At 38.7% G+C, this 22,913-nt stretch overlaps 1 protein-coding gene across 2 annotated transcripts in view; it reads left to right on the top strand.

Annotated features, from left to right (window-relative positions):
• LOC142742780 (S-adenosyl-L-methionine-dependent tRNA 4-demethylwyosine synthase TYW1-like) overlaps window positions 1-22,913 on the top strand; it is a 197,188-nt gene that overhangs the window by 90,252 nt on the left and 84,023 nt on the right. Inside the window, exons 12-14 of one of the 2 annotated variants that reach the window (XM_075852902.1) lie at window positions 3,973-4,150; window positions 14,404-14,539; window positions 21,499-21,745. In XM_075852902.1, coding sequence (XP_075709017.1) covers window positions 3,973-4,150; window positions 14,404-14,539; window positions 21,499-21,567 — 383 coding nt within the window. In that variant the 3' untranslated portion in view covers window positions 21,568-21,745. Of the gene's footprint in view, window positions 1-3,972; window positions 4,151-14,403; window positions 14,540-21,498; window positions 21,746-22,913 lie in introns of those variants that run through there. The other variant, XM_075852901.1, reaches the window with a different exon arrangement.

Raw genomic sequence — 22,913 nt, 5'->3', positions numbered from 1 at the left:
CAACGGCCGGGAAGTTCTCGGTAAGTACGAACTTTTTCTTTTTTTTCAACAGGTTTTTCGATATTGTGTTCGGCATTCACTGTCGAGGGTGCTGAAAGAGTTAGCTCTTTCAGCACCTTGGACAGTGACGGGCGTCGACTATCCTCATCTCTATGATGGCGGCTGCGCGAAAATCACACAGACGCGCATCATACACGGATGACACACGCAGCTGTCAAATGGTTTTTGCGCGCGCAAAACGCAGCGTTGTTTGCGCGCGCAAAAACGCAACGTCAGTCTCTATCTGCCCTTAGGGTATGTTCACACGCTTTACCAAAAACGTCTGAAAATACAGAGCGGTTTTCAAAGCAAAACAGCCTCTGATTTTCAGTCGTTTTTTAAACAACTAGCGTTTTTGGCGTAGTTTTTGGAGCTGTATTTCTATTAAGTCAATGAAAAACTGCTCAAGAAGTGGCATGCACTTTTTACGGGCTGTTGTCTGAAAATGAGGCGTAAAATAACGCTCCGTTGGAACAGAACGCTGTATTTCCCATTGAAATCAATGGGCAGATGATTGTAGGCGTCCTGCTTCCGATTTTTCAACCGGCTTGAAAAACGGCAGAAAATAGCCCGCTTGAACATACCCTTACCCTTGTTTCATGGGGAAAACAAATATTTACTAAAACAGACATGTCGGAAGAGGGGACAGGTCCTTTTTAAGGCTAGGTACACCTTTTTAACTTGGAAACATTATTTTTACTTATGTTAGTGCAACTGTCTTTAATTCTAGGTAACCACTAAGTTTCAGACTGCAAACACCCTTAGTTTATTTTCGTTTTATTTCCACTGATATTTCGTTTTCAACCTGCTAATTTTCCCCCTGGCTTTTTTCATATGGGCATGTCCCTCCCAGTAGTACTGTACATTCTGGATGTGAGATCTGTGAGTCCAGGATGCTGCTGCCTTCTAGATATCATGTACTAGTACAGCTTCATTCCTGTACTAATGTCTCTTGTTACAGCCCATGAGAGATCTCTTCTCTCTTTTGCTGATATACACTGATGCGAAGTGTGTGATTTCCCCCTCCCCCTTCAAATTCTGCCATGGGTTCTTTCTGTACACAGATTTTTCCCCCTCACTCGGTTTTTTTTCTCCCTATATTCACTCTGATACATATGGCCTGTGTGATATGCCCTCTATGAAGACTTGGATACTTGCTCCACGCTCTGATGTGCCGTAGACAACAGCTTCCCACTATCTCTTGCGATCCCTTAGGATGTGCGTCACCCTTTTGGTTTATGGGTTCTGTCAAACCTTTCTGATGGCGGAACCCATTAATGGAAATGCAAACTGAAACCATCGCTTCCGTTTGCATTACCATTGATTGCATTGGTAATGCATCTATTGGAAATTAGTTTAATTTTCTCTCCGTTCCGTGAAGTTTCTATTTTTTTGGGCCGAAACAATAGCGTAGTCATCTGCGCTATTGTTTCTTCCAAAAAAAACTGAGCCCGTACAACCGTTTGCATTGGAAGTATTACCATTGCAATCCATGGTGATGCAAATGCAAGCTATGGTTTCTGTTTGCCTTTCCTTTCATGGGTTCCTCTGACAGTAAGGTCTAGTGGAACCCATGAACCGAAGGGGGACGCTGATGTGTACAGGCCCTTAGCACTGGGAGAAGGGAGGGGGAGAGCAGAGCGAACAGACACCGCAAGGAGCAGTGTGCTATCCGATCTATGCCAGAATCAGAGGGACAACCAGCTATGTACAGGTGTTGCATAGACTCTACAGCAGCAAAATAGTAGAACATTTTTAATGAAGACTATTTACAAAGTTGCTTAATTTTGCGTTTAGGAAGCAAATGTACAATAATTAAAAAAAATTCAAACAGGTGCAATGGGGTGTATAGCTTTTAGGTTTTTTTGTGCCTTTATCGTTCACAATAACAAGAGGTCGCGTTGTTCAAGCTGCGGTTATTAACATTCTACAAACCAATCAACTGTGTAACTTCCAAGAGATTACATTTACAAATCTATCATATTTGAATCCGTTCTTTCCATTATGGCTATTACCTACTACTTAGACATTTTATTCCTGCTGTATAAGTATAATATTATATTAGAACCTTTTATCTCCATGACATTAAAGAATTTAATTTATCACTGAGCTAGAGGAAACTAAAAGATATTGCACTGTTAAGGACCTAAAAATGGCCTTGACTTACTGTCTTTATTTTTTTATTGCTTTTGTCACCGTTATTTTAGAGATGTTCTACCTAATCTGATAAAAAAAAATAATTGCAAAAGGAGCTTTTAATTGACGTTTTTTATCTTTTTATATACCACCCTTTTTGTATTCTGTTTTACAGCTCTCATGGTAAATAATCGAAGACCAATCATCAATAGTTTCCCTAATTTCAGCTAAATTCATCTGCTGTACACAAAATACAATTAAAATCGCCAACATAAGTACCAGGATAGAGGCTCATAAAAACATAACCAAGCAAGTCGAGAAACCTGCATTGCATGTTGTTTAACCCACCTAGGTTTTTAAGATCTCTGTGAACTATAGTGCTTACATATGCTAAACCTCTTTATTGTATTGGTGTGTTGGCTAGAGGATAAATATGTTTACTTGGTAAGCTCAGCGGCACATAAAGCTTGGAGCAAGTCAACACTTTCATAATGCCACAGTTATACGATCCAATCCCAATATTAACATACACTATAGACAAACTGCCTTTTATTTTTAGTCTGTCCTGAATGGGACCGGATTATCAAATATTGTGGATGAGCAGACACACACATAGAAAAGTATATAAAACTCCACTGTAATGGTAACGTTCAGTCTTCTGCTTCTGGTATCGTGAAATTTCACATTGTATTGAATCTTTGTGCCGGTTACCAATGGCGTCTCATCAGGCTTTCTGGGTAATGAAATGCTGGATTATCAAAATTAACATGTGCGTTTTTACGTTTATGCATGTCTCAATTCATGATTACAGAGTTGTAATATGTTGCAAATGAGACTACTTATGTGGGGTACATAAACATACTGTGAAATTTACATGTCCTGTCATTAAGTGTTTGTTGGTAGAGTAAGAATAACATAAGGGCTTGTGAATATTTTGTCTGAGGCCCAGTGTATTTACCATTGGAAATTTATTTTATTAAACTTTTTTTATTTTATTTTTTTAACCAGAAAAAAAATATAAGTGGAAGAAAAACATTTTGTTTATGATGAACTTCTGGTATTTTTATAATTACTGTAGGCTTTTCGAAGTAGATATTAGGCCAGGTTCTTTCCTTCTAAACTATAGGAGGAAATAAATAAAAGGAGAAAACCCGTCATTAAAGGGGTGATGCTGGAGGTTTTATATTTTGCAGTAGGGCATGGGAGGGTTTAAAATAATAAACCAACAGATACTCACCCTTTCAAACGCGCCATGCTTAAACGCTGACACCCCCCGTTCACCGCTGCTCCAGTAGAGGAAGCTCCGGCTATGGTCACATGTCGTTCGTCGGTCCTGTGCCACTGCAGCCAGTCGTTTGCATCAGTGGTGATGCTGCGGTGAACGACACGTGACTCTGGAGGCCAATGATTTAGCTGCAGGAGCACGTGAATGATGAACGACCGTTGACCGCTTCCAGGACAGCTGGAGCGAGGGGCGTTTGTAGAGGGGAGTACCTGCTGGTTTATTATTTATACCCTTTCCTGCCCTCCTGTGAAATTTTAAAAGCTTTAGAAAAAAACACTTTAAATGAAAGATGATTGGTGTTAGGCCTAGTTCACACTAAGTATTTTGGCACTGATTCTGACGTGAAAATTGCTGTGAAAACTGCGTCAAAGTTCAGGCATGTCAAAATCTGCCTCAAAATTCTTTAAGGAATTTTGGGGCAAATTTTTTTTCTTCTGAATACTCAGTGTGAACTAGGCCTTAGGAGTTCAAAAGAAGCCTAACTGTTTCTATTCCTCTTTCTCTTTCTGCAGGGGTACCTGGTGTGAAAGCTGACCGATATGAGGAAGGCATGGCTGTCAAGCACTGTGCACTATCTTTAGTAGGGGAACCAATTATGTATCCTGAGATCAATAGACTTCTAAAATTACTTCATCACAGGAAAATCTCAAGTTTTCTAGTTACAAATGCACAATTTCCAGAAGAAATAAGGTATTGAGATATTATAATACTGGATTTACAAGTCTACTTGACATGCAATAATCTACTGTCAAATGGGTATGTTTTTTCCTTCTTCCCTAAACTGGGGCCTTCTGGCTAAATTCTTTAGAAACGGCCGGCAGGAAAGCAGTTCAGCCAACAGTTATCTGTTGTGTATGGCCATCTTAAATAGTAGGAAATGCTTTCATTGTGATGCAATATATTCTAATCCGCAAATAAACAATTTGGTGGTGCACTTAATCCAAGACATTTATTAATATTTTATGTACAATCCCCATTTTGTTTGTACATTTCCAAATATGTAAAAATTGTTGGCTGTACTATAACTGATGAAATTACTTGCACATCTTATGAATGTACTTTATACAGGTTTAAAAAGGACCTGTCACACGCTCTCCTTGATTCCAGCTCTTTTTTTTTTTTTTTCTCCTGGACCAACAACTTGTGGTATAGTGTGGACTCACTATGTGCTAATTTGCTGTAGTTAGTCAATGGGTTGCAGCTAGCGCCCCTGCTTCTAATGCTGACCAATCAGCGCGAGGCAGCTTGAGGGTAGTTCACGCCCTGTTGGCTAACTACAGCAAATTACAATATAGGTAGCCAACACAAGTGGGCTATATCTGGACTTGGGGGGTCCAGGAAAAAAACACAAAGCTGGTCAGTTAACCAGTTCAACTTTATATGACCTAGTGACAGGTCCTCTTTAAAGGCTTGCTTTATGTTGTATCTTTTTGTTTATGCGATTCCATCCCTTAACCCCTTCCCGATTGTATAATTATGTCATAGCTGGGTAGGGGAAATATGTAGTGGGCTCACGGGCTGTGCCTGCTCCATACATGCGGGTGTTGGCTGTATGATACAGCCGGCACTTCACACAAACAAGTGGGATCCTGCTCGCTTAACTCCAGGTCTGCCATCTTTGTACTCCTATTAGGCCCTGCCAGAGTCAGAATCACAAAATACTGCAATACATTAGTATTGTAGTATATCGTGCAAGTGGTCCAATGATCGCTGGTTCAAGTTCCCTAGGGGAACTAATTTAACAAAACAAAATTTCTTTTACTTTTTTTTTGTTAAAAAAAAAAACGTTTTCCATTTTCCTAAAGCATTGTAAAAATAAATATATAATTAGTATTACCATGTTCGTAAAGGTCTGAAGTATTACAATACAACGTTACTTAACCCGCACGATGAAAGCAGTAAAAAATAAATAAAAATGTGGCGACACAAAAGAATTTAGTTTTTAACAATACTTTTTTCATAAAAGTCGTAAAATATATAAAAACAACTTTATAAACTTGGTATCGCCGTAATATTATTGACCCTCAGAATAAAGTTTACATATCGTTCTTATTACACGGTTAACGGCATAAAAACAACAATGGAGGAATCTATTATTTTTTTTCTCCCAGTTTCCTAGTTCATTATATGGTACAATAAATGGTGCCATAAAAAACTACAACTCGTCCCGCAAAAATCAAGCCCCCGTATGGCTAGATCTATGGAAAATAAAAAAATGATGGCTTTTGTAAGGTGGGGAGGAAAAACAAAAATAAGTCAGAAAAATGGCTGCGGCAGGAAGGGGTTAAATATGTAGAGCAAAGCTAAACCTTCTAGCAGTAAAATATGAAATCATTTGAATACTGCCCTTTATTACCCTTCGGGTTCCCTTGAGTTGTAGAGATGAATTTCAGACAGACTCGTGTTCATCATTTCTCCTTATTCATTCTTTATTATATTTATGCTGACAGTAAAGCAAATCTGTTTGTGTATAGTTTTATGAGCCCATTAGGAAATAAAATTAATACAGAAAATCGCAGCAATGCTTTCCTTCCACCTTGCAGAATGTATTTCTGCGTTTAAGGACTTGGTTATGCTAACTATTACTTAGGATCCCTTCTATGTTTTTATTAGCTGGCTATGATGGCAGATATAGAGAAAGAGACCTCCAGCTCACCTTATATGTATAGTTTAGATCATCTCGCACGGATCCTCGTGTCGGCACACGATAGGTAACAGCAATAGAAACAAGGAGGATTTTGGATCCAGCGTAGATTAGTGAATTAAAATGGAACGATGTTCCAAGTTTAATTAGATTCGTAAATTAAAAAAGGAAAAAACCAGGATGGATGGTTGGGAGTGTGCAATCCTGGTAGTGTGAGGAAAAGAATCAATAGTGAATGAAGCCTACGCGTTTCAGACGCTACACGCGTCCTTAGTCATGGCTGATGCTGACCTTCTGGTTTGTTTGACTGAGATATATATCCCTGTTGACAGGTGTTGCTAGTAAATTTGATTGCCCTTCCCTTGAATCTCTGTTTCGTAACCTAATGTTATTAGATTAATATACATATTTGACAACTAGATCACACATGTGAATTGGGGATAAGCCATAATATCAGGATTAGTTGAATTGTTTATTTTTGGAAACATAGTGTATCATGGCTTTAGTCAAAGTAATACAGATATATTTGGCTCTGATTTGTCAAAGGACATGACTTCCGGTTCACTGGGTGATTATTTGTGTTTGCGTTCCACAGTGCATAGTAACCCTGGAACGCACCCCGGAGACGCAGCAGCAGCTGGAGGCAAACGCCAAGCCGGAAGGTAAATTCAATGAGTAGATATGAGAGGGGAAGAATATGACTTAATATCTGTAATAATTGACTATAACAAGTGTGGTAAAGTGTGATATAATAGTATATTTAGGATTTGTGTATTGGAACGTAAAAATATTTGTTTATGTGAAGGTTCATTTGTAGGGGATGAGCTGAAGGCGTGTTAAATATCATTGTTAGATTGACAATCTCAGTTTAGTCGTAATAGTGTAACCAGAATATCTATTTTTTGTTTGGAAGGTCAGTAGATGATGTAGATACCACGTGAAAGGTAAAAGCTATCTTGAAATTTATAATTTTTAGAGAAAGAAAGAAAGGACAGATTGTATATGAACAGTGATATGTATAGTTGGTTTAGTGACTTATTTTAAAAAATGTACAGATGCAAGAAATCTATAACATGCACGATACATTGTTAAAAATAGTACGAACCTGGACATAAAGAATTGGTAGACTGAGCGTTTGAATTAAACAATGGAGAAACGAAAATTATTGTAATTAGTTACGTATTCGTGAGGTGACCATTATGTATCATGTTATATGTGTAAGTACATAATTTGTTATGTTATCATATAGACAGTTCATAGTGATTGTAACGTCTGTATATCAAATGGTATAAAGATGAAACCAGTGTGATACTATACATGAATGGAAAAGTGGTTGGAAGTAGTTAGTCAAATGTTACGTTTGACTTGGTAATGTATATAGAAGTCACACTAAAGATTATATCATGTATGTTAGTAATGAAGACTCAAATCATTTCTTATGTTAAGACCACTGGGGAAACGGGTATTTAACATGAAAATCCAATACGCTTCGCGTTGATGGATTTTGTGTTGTAGGTCTCCCCCTCTTTTGGGTAGATGTACTTTTTCGATGGCTTGGCATTGGAAGGATTTGGTTGCTCTATTGTGATGATATATAAAATGCTTGGCTGCATTGGAGATATTAACGATATTCTGGTTGCGGATATAGCTTAAGTGCTCTAGTATTCTGATTTTGAATTTTCTGCTTGTACATCCAACGTATTTTAGTTTACATTCTGTGCATTCGATAGTATAGATAACCGCAGTTGAATTACAGTTTATATAATTTTGCACTGTAAAAGTGGTTGTGTTGTCCAAATTTTACTGGGGTGAGCATAAGAGCAGGTTTTGCATGGGTGGTGCCCGCATTTATAGAAGCCTTTACTTTCTAGCCAGGTCGTTTTTGTTTCATCTGATGAGAAAAATGAAGGAGAGAGGGAGCTACCGAGGGATGGAGCCTTACGTGCAACTATTCTGACACCTTCTTGGAGGATGGAACGTAGACTGTCATCATCAAGTAGAATTGGTAAGTATTTGTTAATTATATGTTTAATTTCAGAAAATTGGTTGCTTTGCTGTAATATCAAAGTTGGAACATGATGGTCAGGTTCTCTGGGTTTTTTGGATTCACACAGTAGACGATTTCTTTCTAATTTGGCTGTGATGGTATTAGCTCTATCAAGTGACCAATTTGAGTAGCCTCTGTTTTTTAATCTAGAATGTATTTGTTTTTGTTCAATATTAAATTGTATATCAGAACTACAATTTCTTCTCGCCCGATGCATTTCTCCTACAGGGATGTTTGTGATTGTTCTTTTCGAGTGGTTACGGTTTGCATGCAATATGGTGTTGGCGGAAGTCGGTTTCCGATGGGATTTGGATTCAATAATTTGGCCTTCTGATCCTTTTAGTTCTAGATCCAAAAACACAATATCAGTTTCGTTATGGCCATGAGTAAATTTTAGATTGTGAGCATTATCATTCATATAATCAAGGAATTTTGGGATGGTTGAGACATCTCCTGTCCAGATAAACAGTAAATCATCGATGTATCTTTTATACCATTCAATTTGGTGTCCATAAGGATTATTGGTGGAGAAAATGGTATGTTTCTCCCACCATGCCATCACTAGGTTGGCTATTGATGGGGAAAATTTAGCTCCCATGGAGACCCCGCTGAGTTGTAGGTAGAATTGTTTGTTGAATTGGAAATAATTATGAGTCATGAGGAACATCAGTACCTGCAAGATATATTTTTGGAAATTTTTTGTATATGGACTGTGAGTGGCTAGATGATATTCTAAAGCACTGTATGCTGTCTGGTGAGGAATCGAGGTATATAATGATACTACATCACAGGTGAGCCATGAGTATTCTTTTTTCCACGTTTTATGTTGAAACGAGCATAGGACCTCTCGTGTGTCTCTCAAAAATGCTGGGGTTTGCTGGGCTAGTGGCTGTAGTAGTGTATCCAGCCATTCAGATAATTTTTCTAAAATGGAGCCAATACCTGACACAATCGGACGCATGGGTGGAGGTTTTATCTGTTTATGAATTTTGGGGAGGGCATGTATTATAGGTATAATCGGCTGTTCGACGTAGATGTAATTTAATTCTTTCTGATTGATATGTCCATTGTTGTGACCTTCATCCAGTAGGTGTTTCAGTTTTGTTTGGATTTTTTCCGTGGGGTTATCGTTGAGTTTTCTATATGTCTGTTCGTCTGATAGAAGATTAAGTAATGACGCTTTGTAGTCGGATTTATCCATGACAGCTATACCTCCTCCCTTGTCAGCCATTTTGATAGTGATTTGTTTATTTTTTTGAAGTGATTTCACTGCGTTTTTTAATCTCTGAGAAAGGTTGGATTTGTGTTTGGATTGGTTAACTTTGTTGGACAAGGTTAGGAGTTCTTTTTCCACTGCTGTCTGAAAGGTGTTCATTGAATCAGTTCTTGATTGAACAGGATAGTATTTTGTATTGGTTGTAGAGAAATTGCTTGATGTATTTACAGTATTGGTTGCTGGGTTAAAATTGTCTCTGAGAAGACTATCCAAACTAGCAATTGTTTGAAGTTCTTGAAAGGAAGAGAACGCTAGAGGTTGGTCACTGGTAGTTTGTGGTGGTATATCACATGAATGAATATTCTCCATTGAATTGTAACTTGAATTCATTGAGATATCTTCAACCGGATTGGTTTGTTCACTGTTTGAGGAATACGGTGTAAGGGTAGAAATCTCAGACAATGTTCTATGATCTCTTGTGGTAGGACTTGATGATGAAGATGAAATACTGTCTTGAGTTGTAGATTGTTGGTCAGAAGTGAGAAAATGTCCTATGCTCGTTTCAACATAAAACGTGGAAAAAAGAATACTCATGGCTCACCTGTGATGTAGTATCATTATATACCTCGATTCCTCACCAGACAGCATACAGTGCTTTAGAATATCATCTAGCCACTCACAGTCCATATACAAAAAATTTCCAAAAATATATCTTGCAGGTACTGATGTTCCTCATGACTCATAATTATTTCCAATTCAACAAACAATTCTACCTACAACTCAGCGGGGTCTCCATGGGAGCTAAATTTTCCCCATCAATAGCCAACCTAGTGATGGCATGGTGGGAGAAACATACCATTTTCTCCACCAATAATCCTTATGGACACCAAATTGAATGGTATAAAAGATACATCGATGATTTACTGTTTATCTGGACAGGAGATGTCTCAACCATCCCAAAATTCCTTGATTATATGAATGATAATGCTCACAATCTAAAATTTACTCATGGCCATAACGAAACTGATATTGTGTTTTTGGATCTAGAACTAAAAGGATCAGAAGGCCAAATTATTGAATCCAAATCCCATCGGAAACCGACTTCCGCCAACACCATATTGCATGCAAACCGTAACCACTCGAAAAGAACAATCACAAACATCCCTGTAGGAGAAATGCATCGGGCGAGAAGAAATTGTAGTTCTGATATACAATTTAATATTGAACAAAAACAAATACATTCTAGATTAAAAAACAGAGGCTACTCAAATTGGTCACTTGATAGAGCTAATACCATCACAGCCAAATTAGAAAGAAATCGTCTACTGTGTGAATCCAAAAAACCCAGAGAACCTGACCATCATGTTCCAACTTTGATATTACAGCAAAGCAACCAATTTTCTGAAATTAAACATATAATTAACAAATACTTACCAATTCTACTTGATGATGACAGTCTACGTTCCATCCTCCAAGAAGGTGTCAGAATAGTTGCACGTAAGGCTCCATCCCTCGGTAGCTCCCTCTCTCCTTCATTTTTCTCATCAGATGAAACAAAAACGACCTGGCTAGAAAGTAAAGGCTTCTATAAATGCGGGCACCACCCATGCAAAACCTGCTCTTATGCTCACCCCAGTAAAATTTGGACAACACAACCACTTTTACAGTGCAAAATTATATAAACTGTAATTCAACTGCGGTTATCTATACTATCGAATGCACAGAATGTAAACTAAAATACGTTGGATGTACAAGCAGAAAATTCAAAATCAGAATACTAGAGCACTTAAGCTATATCCGCAACCAGAATATCGTTAATATCTCCAATGCAGCCAAGCATTTTATATATCATCACAATAGAGCAACCAAATCCTTCCAATGCCAAGCCATCGAAAAAGTACATCTACCCAAAAGAGGGGGAGACCTACAACACAAAATCCATCAACGCGAAGCGTATTGGATTTTCATGTTAAATACCCGTTTCCCCAGTGGTCTTAACATAAGAAATGATTTGAGTCTTCATTACTAACATACATGATATAATCTTTAGTGTGACTTCTATATACATTACCAAGTCAAACGTAACATTTGACTAACTACTTCCAACCACTTTTCCATTCATGTATAGTATCACACTGGTTTCATCTTTATACCATTTGATATACAGACGTTACAATCACTATGAACTGTCTATATGATAACATAACAAATTATGTACTTACACATATAACATGATACATAATGGTCACCTCACGAATACGTAACTAATTACAATAATTTTCGTTTCTCCATTGTTTAATTCAAACGCTCAGTCTACCAATTCTTTATGTCCAGGTTCGTACTATTTTTAACAATGTATCGTGCATGTTATAGATTTCTTGCATCTGTACATTTTTTAAAATAAGTCACTAAACCAACTATACATATCACTGTTCATATACAATCTGTCCTTTCTTTCTTTCTCTAAAAATTATAAATTTCAAGATAGCTTTTACCTTTCACGTGGTATCTACATCATCTACTGACCTTCCAAACAAAAAATAGATATTCTGGTTACACTATTACGACTAAACTGAGATTGTCAATCTAACAATGATATTTAACACGCCTTCAGCTCATCCCCTACAAATGAACCTTCACATAAACAAATATTTTTACGTTCCAATACACAAATCCTAAATATACTATTATATCACACTTTACCACACTTGTTATAGTCAATTATTACAGATATTAAGTCATATTCTTCCCCTCTCATATCTACTCATTGAATTTACCTTCCGGCTTGGCGTTTGCCTCCAGCTGCTGCTGCGTCTCCGGGGTGCGTTCCAGGGTTACTATGCACTGTGGAACGCAAACACAAATAATCACCCAGTGAACCGGAAGTCATGTCCTTTGACAAATCAGAGCCAAATATATCTGTATTACTTTGACTAAAGCCATGATACACTATGTTTCCAAAAATAAACAATTCAACTAATCCTGATATTATGGCTTATCCCCAATTCACATGTGTGATCTAGTTGTCAAATATGTATATTAATCTAATAACATTAGGTTACGAAACAGAGATTCAAGGGAAGGGCAATCAAATTTACTAGCAACACCTGTCAACAGGGATATATATCTCAGTCAAACAAACCAGAAGGTCAGCATCAGCCATGACTAAGGACGCGTGTAGCGTCTGAAACGCGTAGGCTTCATTCACTATTGATTCTTTTCCTCACACTACCAGGATTGCACACTCCCAACCATCCATCCTGGTTTTTTCCTTTTTTAATTTACGAATCTAATTAAACTTGGAACATCGTTCCATTTTAATTCACTAATCTACGCTGGATCCAAAATCCTCCTTGTTTCTATGATGGCAGAGCACACTGTTGTTCTGTCCGTAGAAAAGAAATCCAAGGAATCCACAGTGCACTTTTTTAAGTAGGGAATAGATTAATCTTGCTCTTTGTTTTTCTCCTTCTCCTTTCCGTTTTTTTTCTGTTGACAGGTCTATTATAGTAAATACTTGTGTTTCCCATGAAATAACCATTCTAGAACACATTCTCTTAGGAGGCTGTGTTGTACAATATCACTGACAATGCAGTTCGTTAGATTTTATTGAATGTATCAAATTAAAAATGTTGTGCTATTCATCGGTTATTTCTCCTCGAAATTTATGAACGAATTGACTGGGTGTTATCATTCCCCTTGTCAAAGGGGTGTGTCACTCTGTGGACGATTGGACATGGTCAGTCTGTGTAGCCACACCCACCCAACTAGTAACACCCATTTGGCTGTTTATTCATACATTTCTAGGAGTTCTAAGAAAAGATTCTCCAGAATTGTTATTTTATGATGAATACAATTGTTTACTAAAGCACATGTCCGGAGTGGTGACTGGGGAGAAACAAAAGAGCATTTTGATTAGATGTTTTTTCATTTTAAAATAAAAATGAAAATAAGCCCGCCCCCTCTCTTTGATAGGGGGCATATACAGAATTTTTACATGCAGAGGCACTCAAGTCAATGGGTGACCTAAGGAGGGAATGGGGGAGAATTTTACCTATAAATGCAAGGTTGCTTTACCCCCATCCTGACCAACCCACGTAGATTAACGGGCTGCAGCACTGGTCCTTGTGCCTGCAGCCTGTTAATCTGTGTGCTCCGAACAGAGCACACAGGCACTCCCCGCAGCCCAGTATCTCCCAGTACGGGCTGCTACTAGCTTGGTACTGGGGGAAAACACCAGGTCAGATCACAGCTGTGATCTGAACTGATTAACCCCTTAAATGCGGCAGTCAATACTGACCGCCGCATTTAAGTTGTTGCAACAATATTGGCACCCCGCTACGCGGTTGCGGGGGCCGATTGTTGCTATGGCAACCGGAAGCCTAGCAACGGCTTCCGGTCTGCCATCTATGGAAGGCGATTAGTGTGCAACTCAGTTTTACTGCTCGCGGGAAAAAGACGCCGACGCCTCCCATTGAAATCAATGGGAGACATTTTCGGGCCGTTTTTGTCGAGTTTTGCAACGCGGTTTCCGCGTCAAAAAACTCGGCAAAATACTCAGTGTGAACATAGCCTAAAGGGGTTTATTAAGACTGTTGTCCTTCATCCACCAGTCTTCATATAAAGGAAGCTGGAATAAAATATTTATATTTTTTGTTTTTAAGGTGCGCATAATTTAGTAACCGCTGCTTTTAATTTGTGCCATAGTTTACGCCAGTTTCTAGTGTAAATTATGGTAAATTTCGCTGAGCTTCTCCCACTTATTTTGGTATAAGCAGTGTAAAAGCCCAAAAGTAGAAATTTTTACCTTTTTTTTTCCATTGCGACTTTTGTGCTATTGGCGACTATTTTACAACAGAAAACTAGCGTAGAAAAGTTAATGCCCCCCCCCATAGTCTGGTTTTTTTCTCCTGCAGTTTAGTTAAATAGATTTATTTTAATTTGGTCTTTTACAGTTGTGTAATTGTATATTCGTAGTAATATGATATCTATTAAATCACTATTTTGTCAATCTAATATTAGCTGTCTTTTGTCAGGACTCTGGAGCCAGTAACACAGTTATATGTGAGTGTGGATGCAAGCACTAAGGACAGCCTAAAGAAAATCGATCGCCCACTCTTTAAGGATTTTTGGCAAAGGTTTCTTGACAGCTTGACGGCTTTGGCAGAAAAGGTAAAATATGGGATTTTAATAACCGGGTGTTACTTGACACAAATGTAAGTGCGTATAACGGTGGCTGTTTTCTTGCTCATCTTGGCTTCTCTGTACATAACCTTACTAACCTTAGCAATTAAGGAGCATACTCTAAATAGGCCAAATGTTCAGATCACCATCCTCTGTTAATCTGTCTGCTAAAATATAGTTTCTTGTACTGCTGTCATTAGGTGACTATTGCTAATTATTCATATCAATGATATGATTTGCACATTTCTAAATAAACCGTACCTACGCTGTCATTATTTTCTACTATTCTCTTGTCCTAACAATGTAGAGTAACAAGTGCTTCTTTCAAATTCTCATTTAAGGGGCTGTCCAGTCATAAGAAATTGATTGGTTAACCTCTGGGTCCAACTCGCAGCACCTCCGCCGACCAGCTCTTTTGAAGGGTTTGTGGCGCTCGTGCCAGCGCTGCTTCTCCTTCATTCCTTTACTGCTCGTACTGTTAATCGCCGACACACTTGTAGCGACCATTTCCAGTATTACAGCCTTCTCCCATTCAAGTGGATGGGAGAATGCTGTAATACTGTGAACCCCTGCAACGAGTGTCTGAGATTGACAGTAATGAAGGGGAAGTAGCAGTTGTACGAGCGCCACATCCCTTTCAAAACAGCTGATCGGCAGGGGTGCCGGGAGTCGGACCCTCACTGGTCAGGAATTGATGACCTATCTTTCTCAATATTTGAATCACCTGTGTTGTAAGGAAGCTGAGACAACCAGCCTGTTTAGGGTATGTTTACACTTGGCTGATTTTTTTGCAGAAATGTTTGTGCGGATTTTTACAAACCACGTTTTATGGAACATTCTCAAAAACTTCTGCAACAAATCTGCTGTCAATGCACCCTTAGGTTACACTTCCACTTAGCCGAATTTGGTGCAGAAAATCTGTATCAAAACCGCCAGTAATTTCGCAGGTAAAATCCTACACGAATAGTGTGTTTTTAGGTGCAATTTTATTCTGTGGATTTTGGTGCGTTTTTTTTTTTATAAGCTTGTCAGATACAATTTGCAAGCGGAAATGCAAGATAAATTGACATTTTGCAGATTTTAAAATACGCCCTGCGGATCAACTTACATGTGTATAAATTCTGCAACATGCAGATGAGATATCTTGAAATCTCATTTACTTTGCGTGTACTGTATTACGCTTCGTAAAACCTTAGGGTTTTCCTGACCTGCATTACAGCGATATGTGCTGCTCTTGCGACAGACATCACCGTGTAGCCCTTACCTATACATCTGTGACCGTGCTCTCGTATAACCTGTGCTGCTGTATGATCATATAGGTAACGATCGTATTTATTGTTTTCTTTTTTTTCTTTATAGAAACAACAAATGGTCTATTTTGTTCATTTTAAAACTGCTCCGTAATTGAAATAATGAAAGGGGTTGTCCATGAATGAACAACTGAGGTAATCCGTATATGATCAGTGCGGGTCCGGACCCCGCACCGAACAGCTGCCTCCGGGTGCCGGTTGTTTTGAAGGTTATGCAGTAGTTGGAGCCAGAAGCAGATGGCTCCATACACTGCACAGCGGCTGTGCTGCCGAAATGCAGCTCTGCTCCTAGTCGCTTGAATAGGAGCACAGCTGCAGCTCGGCTTCTATTTTGTGACCGGAGCCATCTGCTTCCCGCATGGATGTCCGGTGCCCGAAGGCAGCTAATCGGTGCGGAGTCTGGGTGTCAGACCCCCACTGGTTTTATTTACTGATGACCTTTCCGTGGATAGGTCATCAGTTGTCCGTTCGTGCACAACCCCCTTTAACTTAAACAATGCAAATGATTAAAATCCACAACCATGTGTACTTATAAATCATCATGATTCGAATTACCATATGCATTTTACAATTCTTATTAAACAGTAATCACACTCTTATTTTCAGTTTTTCACATTCAGTAATCTTGGTTATGGAGAAAGCTTGCCTTCTGGTGTTCATGTTGCATGAAAGATAGCTATACGTATGGCCAGCTTCAGCATAGAGTAATATGTAATTATCAATGACGCTTTACGTACAACTGGACCTACAAGAATAGTCCTAGAGGACTATATGTAGAAGTAAAATGTGGCACCCCAGCTCTCAATTCCCGCTTTATTATGTCTATGCTTTGTGCATCTTCCATTGTCTTCCTAAAATCTTTAGAAATATTCTGCAATTTTACGCAGTGTATTCCAGCTGTCAGTGGTGTGCTAGACTTTCAAATTGGCTTAAGTAACTCTAAATTAGCAAGGTAATTCCTCTTCCTTATTCTCATGGCTGTTACCATTATCCGAATGAGCAGAGAGTGTGGAGTGGTCAATTGCCTGAGCAGGTGCATGGCTTATTATAAGATAATATGAACATAAGGAGGCCAATTTCCTCAGCACGGCATGGACTGCAGTCTATCTGACATCTGCTACAAAATGCATCGTTATCTGTGTGGCGGCCCGACACTGTAACTTTATCACCAAGAGATTGATTTAACTGCCTGCAAAACAATTTAACTGTAGGTGGAAAGAAGCAGTTTGCCAAAAAACAGAAAAAAAAACTTGTTTAAGAAATTGTAACCGGTCTTTACACATTATTTATGCAAATTCAGATATTCTTGATTAAAGGTGTTGTCCCAACTCAAGGATTCTATTTAGATTCCCCATAAAAGTTATTTTCATTGATTATCTGCATTTTCTGTTACTGATACTTTCTCTAAATATGCTCTTACCTATAATTGGCAGGTACACAGACATTCATATGGATTAAAAGCTAAGTTTTTTGCGGATGCAGATCAGGCACTTGTGTGAATCCGTAATCTACTGATCTAACAGTAGATATACTGGTTATCTGCTTAGACTCTACTATAATGTATTTCAGTCCCCGAATGTGGTTCACAGGGGCAATGTTTTGTGCTATTACAGATTAGTAAATGGGATCTATAGATTTTGCCTATAGTTTTTTCTTTTGTTTTCTCATATTTAGTTAGGTCAACCTGTTTTTATATGGAGATGCCAAATCATTCTGCTTGCTGACTACCATGGTTAGGAACCTCAAAGCTTCAGTAAAGGTTTTAATAAACATCTGAGCTGATGCCACCAATAAATGTCTTGGGCAATGTAACAGAGCTTTAAACACTTCAGTAGTTTCCTCCTCAATACAACGTGACTTTGACTCCTTCACAATCCTAAAAGTGCTCGTTCTATGAAAATTTTACTCATAATTTAGGATACCATTAGGAGACTGACTTGTTGTAAAAAGTGGTCTGCAGAGTTGCTGTGACAAATCGGCTGATCTTGTATAGGTTGTGTATGTGCAGGTTGAGCGCTAATCACTAGAATACTATATTCAATGTGCAATTCTAGCTTTTTAAAAAAAATAGTTTTAAAGGAATCTAAATTCAGATATTATTGATAAACAATAGATACACTTGCCCACACTGTTTTCGTTTACAGGATTTTCTGCAGGTTTCTTAATCCTGTGCGAACGTGCTCATGATCAGGGGTGGGATTCAGCGGATTCTCCTGAACTGGTTGTTAGAGTTGTCCAGAATTAGAAAAACATGGCTGCTTTTTTTCAAAAACTGTGCCAAAACACCTGTCCACAGGTTAAGTCTGGTATTGCATCACAGCGCCATTGAAGTAAATGAGGCTGAGCTGCAATACCACACACAACCTATAGATCGGAGTGATGTTTTCTTTGGAGGAAAGCAGCCATGTTTTTCTAACCCTGCACAACCCCTTTAAAACACCCGGTTAGCAGAACCATGAAGAAGCAGGAGTGAGTATTTGTTACTGTAGGTGTCAGTGGCAGCTGTAAGTGTGGAATTGTCAGTTTGCGCTCCATGTGGCATTAGTATTGTTAGGGGGCACTATGTGGCACTAAAACTTTCAGAGGAATCAAACTGTTCCACTGTGTGGCACTAATATTTTTAGGCGCCACTATTAGTGGTGGCATTGAGACTTTCAAGGGGCAATATGTGGCACTATTTTCAGGGGCTCTATGGGTTGCAGTGTCATATTCAGTAGTCGTGTGGCGTTGTTGTATTCGGAGACCGTGTGTGTGTGTGTGTGTGTGTGTGTCAGTTATGTTTTCAGGTGCGCAATGAAGTTCACTATATTCCAGGGACAAAGTGTGTAGTGCAAATATGGTCCGAGTCTCCAATCCGATGAAAGATAGGACACGTTCTATCTTTCCTCAGATAACTGTCGGGACTCAGACGGCACACACGGTCGTGTACATGAGGCGTAAGGCATAAATATTACTCTTTATGGTATCTTGCACAAACACTGATAAAATGAAAATATGCAGGTGTTCTTGCTTGTCACAGGAGGCCACAGCAACCATGGTCACAGGCTCTTACCACTAGTAGGCAGACACTACATTTAGAAAAAAGCTCTTGTTCTCAGTGTACATCTTGCGCTTTAATTATTTTTATAGATCTCTGCATTCGAGCCAGTCTACATTTTTACCATAATACAAATTGATGCTAGTCCAGTGGATCTGGCAGAATACATCATTATTCTGACAACAGATGGCTAGAATGATATATGAAAGAAGGAAATAAAAAAAAATAATTATATCCAGTGCTGTTGCCATTAACACAATGCAAATTAATGATGGTAGATCTAGTTTTAAAGAGACTCTGTCACCACATTATAAGTGCCCTATCTCCTACATAAGGAGATCGGTGCTATAATTTAGACGACGGCAGTGCTTTTTATTTAAAAAAAAAATTTCGCCACTTTAAAATTTTCGCCACTTTATTAGCGATTTTAGATTTATGCTAATGAGTTGCCTAATGCCCAAGTGGGCGTGTTTTTACTTTAGACCAAGTGGGCGTTGTACAGAGGAGTGTATGATGCTGACCAATCAGCATCATGCACTCCTCTCCATTCATTTACTCAGCGCATAGGGATCCTGCTAGATCCTTATGTGCTGTTTTATACTAACACATTAACAATACTGAAGTGGTTAGACAGTGAATAGACATTCCACGGGATGTCTATTCACAATCCCTGCACTTCGTTACTCTGTCTGTGGTAGTTACAGCAGAGGAAGCGTGATCTCGCGAGATCTCGCTGTAAATGACCGGTTACAACGAGATCACGCTTCCTCTGCTGTAACTACCATAGAAACAGTAATGAAGTGCAGGGATTGTGAATAGACATTCCGTGGAATGTCTATTCACTGTCTAAACACTTCAGTATTGTTAATGTGTTAGTATAAGGCTGGGTTCACACGACCTATTTTCAGGTGTAATGGAGGCGTTTTACGCCTCAAATTACGCCTGAAAACACGGCTCCAATACGTCGGCAAACATCTGCCCATTCATTTCAATGGGTTTGCCGATGTACTGTGCCGACGACCTGTAATTTTACGCGTCGCTGTCAAAAGATGGCGCGTAAAATAACAGCCTCGTCAAAGAAGTGCAGGACACTTCTTGTGACGTAATTGGAGCTGTTTTTCATTGAATCCAATGAAGAACAGCTCCAAATTACGTCCGTAATGGACGCCCCGCAAAACGCAAGTACATGCAATTACGTTTGAAATTCAGGAGCTGTTTTCTCCTGAAAACAGCTCCGTAATTTCAGACGTAAATGCAGTTATCGTGTGCACATACCCTAAGACCGCACATAAGGATCTAGCAGGATCCCTATGCGCTGAGTAAATGAATGGAGAGGAGTGCATAATGCTGATTGGTCAGCATCATACACTCCTCTGTACAACGCCCACTTGGTCTAAAGTAAAAACACGCCCACTTGGGCATTAAGCAACTCCTTAGCATAAATCTAAAATCGCTAATAATGTGGTGAAAATAGATCGTTTTTTTAAATAAAAAGCACTGCTGTCATCTACATTACAGCGCCGATCTCCTTATGTAGGAGATAGGGCACTTATAATGTGGTGACAGAGCCTCTTTAAGATAAATTCACAGGTCATATTTCCATGTTCAGATGGTATAATTAATTTAACATTCTAAAGTTTAATTTGCTGTCTGGTTGTTTTGTATTTATTGCTGCTCATATTTTTGGAAGTGCTGCCTCGCTGTCTATCTTTGTTTGCTTGGCTGAATAAAGGACACACGTTTTTTCAATTCCGGAGTGCTTCAGTGTTTCCGCTTTTCTGGATACGTGACTGTATTGCACCCCAATTATTTGTTGGATGAAAAATCCTTTAATTGTGCTGCCGATCTTTTTGATAATCTGTGAGAAGTTGCACCTAAGTGCTGTATTGGCTCAATAGAAAATCTACGGGCCCGTACACCACTTGCTCATCTTTATGAGAAAAGTCGGTCAGATATTAAACGGCTCACCTGAGCACTTCTGCTGGTTCGTTTTAGCAATCGGTGGGGGTCTCAGTGCCCTGACCCCCACTGATCAAAACTTTTGACATGTCACTATAACATTTCAGAAGTTTTTTTGAAAGTTTTAGTTACACTTTAACTATTTACAGGGTAACTAAATGTTTGACAAACTTCTGATATGTCATAGTGACCTATCAGAAGTTTTGGTTGGTGGGGAGCCAAGGACAGACCCCCACCAATCGCTAAAACAAGTCAGCAGAAGTGCTCATGTGAGCGCTCAGCTGCTTTGTGTCTGTTCGTTTTTTTTTCTGGAACTCAATGTATTGAAGTACAGGCTCAATAGAAAGTCTATGAGCCCCTACTCCAATACATCAGCTTCCGGGAAAAAGCCTAATAGAAACTAAGTGGCTATGCGCACACATGAGCGCTTCTGCCGCTAAGTCTTAGCTATTGGAGGGGGGGGGGGGTCTCAGTGCTTGGACCCCCACCAATCAAAACTTCTGACCTGCCACCGTGACTCCTGACCTGCCACCGTGACTCCTGACCTGCCACCGTGACTCCTGACACACGCACGCACTTCTTTTACTAAACTATTACGTATATGTCACTGTTTGTTTGACTTTTTTTTTTTTTTTTTCAAGGTCTCATCTGCTTTGCTACACACTTTCAGTTTCCATCTGTATGAAGCAGTTGTGTACATGGTATCGTAAATCATTTGATGAACTTTCAATTTCCCTCTGGATATGTCAAAACATAGCAAGCCTTCCGCACCAGGAGGCCATTTATTTTTTTTAAGAGACAGGATGTAAACCTTGAAGCTTAAGAACCAGAATAGTTTTAGTACGGCTGTAAATTTTTGCAGCATTCCTCCTGTATTGCAAGAAATATTTTAATATACAATTTTTATGACTGGACAGATTGATTTTACTTACGTTCTTACAACTCCCTTTTGGCCACCTTAACCCCTTAATGACCAAGCCAGTTTTGGCATTAATGACCTGCATTCTTTTTTGTTTTTTCATATTCGAGCTCCAAGAATCATAACTTTTTTTATTTTTTCCCCATTAACATTTTGAGTGACGAGTTGTTGTTTTTTTAATGGCATATATGGGCTTGTTTTTTGTGGGATGAGACGTAGTTTTCATTGGTACTATTTTTGGGGTAATTGGGACTATTGAGGAACTTTTTTTTTTATTATTCATTTCTTTGGGGGGAATGGGTAAAAAAGCTTTTTAGTTTTATTTCACTTTTTGTTTCTACGGCGTCTACTATGTGGTTTAATTAATGTGTTAACGTTATTTCTCAGGTCATTACGATCGCGGCGATACCATGTGTGATTTTTTTGTTTTGTTTTACAATTTACAAAATAGTACAACTTTTCATGGAATAAAAGTGATTTTTTGTTTGAATTTCTTTTAAATAAACGTTACGGTTTTTAATTTATAAACATTTTTTTTTTTGTCACTCTAGGGTACTTTAAAATACTCAATACTCAAAGCATTACTGCCTGTGCCTATGCCAAGTAGTATGTAGAAAGCATTCAATCATTGGCTGCTGGGCCAGTATGAATAAACTGGGCTCCTTCATCCCACATGTTTGCATATTTTATATATTTTTATGTTCTGTCATCACTTGATTCAGTTAATTTAGGCAAGAAAATAAGCAGAAGTTGAAAAATGTTGATAGAGGTGACCACGGAATGGAAATTTTCTCGTGAAAGTAGTTGCTTTGTGTGATAGATGCAGTCTATGCAAATTCTGTTCTGTTCCTTTTATGGATAATTAATTAGCTCTTCCTAGGCATACTTCAAAAGGGAAAAACTAGTCTATTAATTTTTACTTTTTCAGTTCTGCTAAACACACTCTAGTTTTTCTAATGAGAATTTGAAGAACACCGTCTAGGCTCTAGCAATGATTTTTGTTTCGTGCTTTTGTTAAGCCTGGCTTATGTGACAAGGATGACATGGCAGTCCATAAACAAATGGGCTTCATGTCTGTCCTCTGGAAGATGGATACAAGGCTAATTTCTGAGTGTGTGTGTAAGCAATACAGTTCAG

Source organism: Rhinoderma darwinii, chromosome 2 (assembly GCF_050947455.1).
Source record: "Rhinoderma darwinii isolate aRhiDar2 chromosome 2, aRhiDar2.hap1, whole genome shotgun sequence".
In the NCBI taxonomy this organism is placed as follows: Eukaryota; Metazoa; Chordata; class Amphibia; order Anura; family Rhinodermatidae; genus Rhinoderma; species Rhinoderma darwinii.
The sequence above is the reverse complement of the archived record's forward strand: the minus strand, read 5'-3'. Positions and strand labels throughout refer to the sequence as shown.